We start from the raw sequence: 5199 nt of genomic DNA, 5'->3' as shown, positions 1-5199 counted from the left end.
CTACCTGGCATCCAACAAACCCAAGCTTCAAGGATTCATCGCGAACTGTTTCTATGGTTAGAACAGTGCACAAAATTCCATGAAAGTATGCGTCTCGTACGACTCAAACATCCGACTGGTTTCGGCGAGACGGTCAATCATTGATGGTTTTGATCTCTTCGTAACACTATCAACCGGAACGTCCAGGCTGAGATGATGCCGTAAGTAATGCCCAGCCTTTCGTTTCAACTGCCTTCAAATTCATCTTTTTCCCTCAGACAAAAGTCACTTTGCCGTTATCTCCAGATTTCTTGACGGCCTATTCTGCGCCCATGCCTGAAGTCTACTAAACTTTCGTGGGTTGCTGGAATAGGATAGCAGTCGTCACTATGGTCCGAGACTAGTTCGGACTATCTTTATCTACCGACGTATCTTTTATCTACGTTACCGGCGGTGCAATACGCCTTAGCGATACGCCTGGATGATCTGTCGATCAGAAACACGTCCCGAGATCTTGAAGTCCAGGTGGTCGACATGAACGAGCGCGCTGCCTCGAAACATCTCGTGAGTGTTTTTCCATGTAATCTCGGCCACCTGCTGACATCCTGAAACTTAGCTTCTGGAATATAAAGCTGGATGTAATGCGTTGCAGAGAATTATCAGCTACATTCTCTTTCACGAGTTTCACTACCCCAGGTCTCTTTCTATCCATCTTTTCGTTCTACGATCCTTCACATCTACCCTGCACGATGTTCAGCACTGTCACTGTGAGTGACCTCCTGTCATCGATCTCTAACAATGTTGATATCCTGTCCAGTTTTTCACTCTTTTGACTGCCCTTTCCGGCGTCACTGCTCTGCCTTTCAGCGATCTTGTCCGGTCTCTTCCTAGAGATATCACCCATATCGCTGTCGACGAGGGCAAAAGGTCACTACCTTGCCTTCAAGCGCGATGGTTCTCTCTACGGGAGGTACCCGGTTGACGATGCCTCGTCCAGCAGTGTCGAGCGTCGTGCCGCCAGCCAATGCGCGCAACTTTCCGTTGATGAAGCAAAAACCCGTAAGTGGTCCCTTTGCATTTGTATAATTGACCACTAAGGATTACCCTATCAGTTTCTGGATGGGATGCCATCGTTCAATACGCCAATGATAACTGGGGCAGTGGCTCCCGCAACATTGTTACGAACCCTTCCGACGTAAGACCAAATTTCTATTCATGAGATCAATGATTTAACCTTCTGACTCTTCTTTAGTATGTCGACAGCCCTGCACAAGTCTGTATCACGGACGATGTTGTCCAGCTCAGCTTCTCTGGTTGGTTTTCAGCTATACTGTTCTTGACACTGTTCCTGAACCTAAGATAGGCGATCCGGTCTGCCAGACACATACCGCCTCTTCTCAGGGCACTCTCGTTGGCACAGAAGGCGAAGTCGACATTGAAGTCGACCAAGGCTTCAATACTGATACTTCTTACACCATGAGTAGTGCGTTTTTCCATTTCTCTCCTCCTTGACTGTTCACTTATTGATACGGTTACCAAGCTGCTTCGACGATTGGTGTTTCCGATACGCTTACTGTTAAAATCGGTGTTCCAGAGGTAGCCGAAGTGACAGAAGCGTTGACTATCTCTGCTTCGGTTACCGATACCACGTCGAGCACGTAGGTCATTTTTCACGTTTCCAACTGCCGATGACCTGACTCGGTCGGCGTATAGTTTCGACGTATCTTACAACGACGTGAGCAAGGTGACCATAAAGATGACTGCACCCGAAGGCAAGACTTGCAATGCTCAGGTTCGTCTCGTTTCATCTCGTGGTAACAACCAGCTCAATGATCATTCCTTCGCAGACCAGCACCAAGACTTGTAATATCCAGGCCACCGGTAACATCCGCTACCTCGCGACCGGCTGGATTTGGTTCAACTACAACGACAAGACACAGGGTCACTACAAATGTTCGTAATACTACTTTCAACCTATGGTGGCGTGGTCTAACTCGTGTTTTGTTCTAGGGGCCGCTAACATTGATTCTATCTTGACGAACCAGGATGACCGCTCCAGCTTTGCCACCTTCAAGGGCTCTATGGTCGCGAATACCTACACCAGCTATGCTGGAAACTGCCAGTAAATTTAATGTTGCAATAATTGGTGACTGCAGGTCTTGCGTAAAACTGCCGCCTTTTAGCTACGGCGTCCGCTCGTTCCTTCTTTCTCTCTGGTTATCTGTCGGCTGTCGATCAATCTTATTTATCCTTCTGCTTGCAATAATTTATATATGGAATACATCCACTCTCGAGGTGTTTGAGCAAGAACCGATACCAACCATGTCGTCTCTGGCACCCTGAGATATCAACTCATCTTAGCTTCAGGCATGCAATTCTTCCATGATAGGGGCACGCCGTACTCCGGTTATTTCGATTCCGGATACTTCTTGTATGACGCCCCAATGCTTTGTATCTCCACAACACAGAAGTACACTCTTCGAGCCTGGACTTGCCCATGTTCAAATAGAACCGACGCGACATTAACATTATCGGAGCAAAATTTTAGCGTACCTCCCTACTCCGCCAGTGGGATTCAACCCGAAGTACATGTGCATAGACCTAAGCCGATACACTACTGGGGCATGTATCACTTTCTTTCACCCAACCAAGAGTGAGCAATCTTTCCTCGCGGAAAGAAACCCCAACGTGCACTATTGAAGTAATAAAACAAGTAAAAATATCCATTCAAGTGGACAATAGACATTGGATGTTGGGTCTCAGCGACGGCTGACAATGATTGAGAAGCTTGAGCACCATCGCCCGAAGCCTGTCACCCATCACCGTCGTGCCAAAATTTGAAAAAACAGGTTTCCCGGGGCCTGCTTTTGCCTGCAATCAGAGTCCTGAGTCTCAGACTCTCAGTCCTATCACCTTAGGGTTGCGCACGAAACCCTAGGTCTTGATGCACCTCGGTTTTGGACCGGTAAGCTACTGGTTAGTTACTGATACTTTACCTCCCCTCCCTGGAGGGTTTGTACTATCAAAACACCTACCTATGAGAGGGGTGGGTAAATTACAGTAGCTCACAACCCTTGGAGGTTTCGTCACCAGAATCGTGACTCGTCTAGGGTAGCGCACGAAACCCAGGTTTGATACACTTGGGTTTATTACCGGTAAGTCACCCCCCCGCCGGACTCCGGAGGGGTTTTTTGTAGAGGTAACTTACCTATCATATGACTACCAATTTGCTGTCAAATCAGCATAAGATTTCAATGATATTGTATGAATAGCATATTAGCAAAATACTGTTACAGGTGGACCATATTTCCGGTGAATTATAATACATGACTTCAAGAAAATGCAAAGACAAAAATTCTGGGGAAAAATCTGCATTGTGCAATCGCCGCGAGGCGTTCATGTGATGTTGCATGTGAGAGGTAAGTAACGGTATATTACCGTATCAAAAGCCCCCTTGGGAGGAGGAGTCAGTAAGAAACCGTAACTTACCCCCTTGGAGGTTACGTGCGCTACCCTATGAATCAGTGCTCAGTGCTGCTCAGTGAGGACTAAAAAATCCGTGTTTTATTTATCAACTCTCTGACTGGGAGTCGAACCCAGCTTTCGCGCGTCACAACTATTTCTCAACATGACAGGCGCGTGTACTAACCGATATACTATCAGAGACCGACTATTTGGTTCAAGTTGCCATTATGTGAGCAAGACTATTTCATATTTCTCAATTGCCTCAGGCTCTTAAACTGTCCGAAACGCACTTGTATCCACGACGAGAAGAACTCGACGAGGCCAGTTTTCAAGAATTGTCCATACGTGGTGGCATAGGTCCGGTTGGTCTGAATAGGAGACGAGGGAGACATGAATGGTGCACATTCTGCTCAATATTTCAGCTTTTCAGGACCAACCGTTGGTATTCGCCAGCACCCCTGCCGCGCCTACACACCGTCGTCAACTGTCCTGCCCTTGCTTCCAAGTGCGAGAGCGCGACGGTTTCGGTACCAATGACGGCGCTTGGATAGCGAAGCGGTTCCCATACCCAGAGGACAAGGAGCCTGGCAGTATGGTGGTCCACGAGAGGATGGATGGTAGGAAGGAAAAGCCAGTCGTGCAGTTGAGATAGTGACGCGACGCGAACCCCAGACGACGCTTTGGCTCGAGAAGGAATTGCCGATAAACTCAAGAGCACCCAGTGCATGTCGGCCAGTATCGATTGAAGCACACATTTGGAAGGAGCGGTCTAGCAAATATCTAAAGGTAGTCTGCACCAAAGGTCCTCGCCATCACACACGTCCCAGATCTCGTTCACGTCGCAACTACATTTCGAACCTCTTTGTCGACCTGGGTACTTGTGCTCACCACGCACAATGAGGAGCCGCTCATTATCATCCCAGCAACAAGGATCTCTTCCCCAGGCGACCACTTCTTCTCTTTTGGTTCAAGACTTCGCTGAGTCTGGGTAGTGGGCGGAGTAATAAGAGAATACCCATGTGAGTGTATCGTTCTCCGCTTGGTGGATTAGACTGAGTGGGAACCCACGCCAGTGGATTCTTCGCCTTCCCTTCTTACTCTCCAGCCAAGCTCAGGTCCAAAACAGTGACCGAACATGGATATATCCTACGTTCTGAGCAGGAGTCGAACCCACTCGTACCTAACAGACCCGACGCGCTACCAGAGCACAGGAAGAAGAAAGGTGCGTGCATTTGTCTTGTCTCTGGAATGAGACTAAACAGGCTTTATCAGTTGGTGCAGCCGAGGTGGAAGGACGTGCTGAAGTCCCTACGTCAGCTCGCCCGTCGGCTTAGAATGAGACATTCGTATCTCAAGGTCGCTGACATTTCATATTGCGCCTGGTTCTAGCAAGCTCCCGGGAAGAAGAAATTAACAAAGGATATCTTGGATTTTGATCCTCTCGCGCTAATATCAGTCGAAGATGACTAGCGCGCTTTTTATCATCTTGCGAGTCTCGGGTCGTCTTCATTTCAACTGCGCGTATCAAGGAAGGTACTTCGTGCCTCCTGCCCAACGGCTCTCTCTACCTGGGGCTGACTAACGACGGTTCGCCTCGCAATAACTGGAACAACGGTTCCCGTAAAATCGTTCCTACTAGCGAGGTGGGTTATTCTCCTTCACGAGCCTTGTCGTTATGTTGATTTCTAGACGGGTAATACGTTAAGGTTTCGACTGCCTAGCCACTGTTACCTTCTCATATTCATATTCATATAC

At 48.1% G+C, this 5199-nt stretch overlaps 2 protein-coding genes and 1 non-coding gene across 3 annotated transcripts; 1 reads left to right on the top strand and 2 right to left on the bottom strand.

Annotated features, from left to right (window-relative positions):
* Positions 1-728: 728 nt before the first annotated feature.
* On the top strand, positions 729-2105 carry EV420DRAFT_1484239 (uncharacterized protein; the record flags this gene model as incomplete). Its single annotated transcript, XM_060470051.1, has 10 exons — positions 729-746; positions 797-906; positions 950-1038; positions 1092-1174; positions 1232-1292; positions 1343-1462; positions 1520-1637; positions 1693-1771; positions 1827-1932; positions 1990-2105. 10 exons carry the CDS (start codon positions 729-731, stop codon positions 2103-2105), a joined length of 900 nt encoding a protein of 299 aa, XP_060325496.1.
* A 1093-nt stretch (positions 2106-3198) lies between these two features.
* EV420DRAFT_1484238 (uncharacterized protein) lies at positions 3199-4581 on the bottom strand (the record flags this gene model as incomplete). Its single annotated transcript, XM_060470050.1, has 6 exons — positions 3199-3209; positions 3469-3493; positions 3735-3812; positions 3920-4213; positions 4333-4428; positions 4513-4581. The coding sequence occupies 6 exons, from the start codon at positions 4579-4581 to the stop codon at positions 3199-3201; spliced, it is 573 nt and encodes a 190-aa protein (XP_060325495.1).
* On the bottom strand, positions 3555-3645 carry EV420DRAFT_t233. Its single transcript has one exon. It is a non-coding gene; the product is annotated as a tRNA-Asp (tRNA).
* Positions 4582-5199: the final 618 nt, after the last annotated feature.

Source organism: Desarmillaria tabescens (genome assembly GCF_030435595.1).
Source record: "Desarmillaria tabescens strain CCBAS 213 chromosome Unknown EV420scaffold_49, whole genome shotgun sequence".
Lineage (NCBI taxonomy): Eukaryota > Fungi > Basidiomycota > Agaricomycetes > Agaricales > Physalacriaceae > Desarmillaria > Desarmillaria tabescens.
This window is presented reverse-complemented; position numbering and strand designations above follow the sequence as displayed.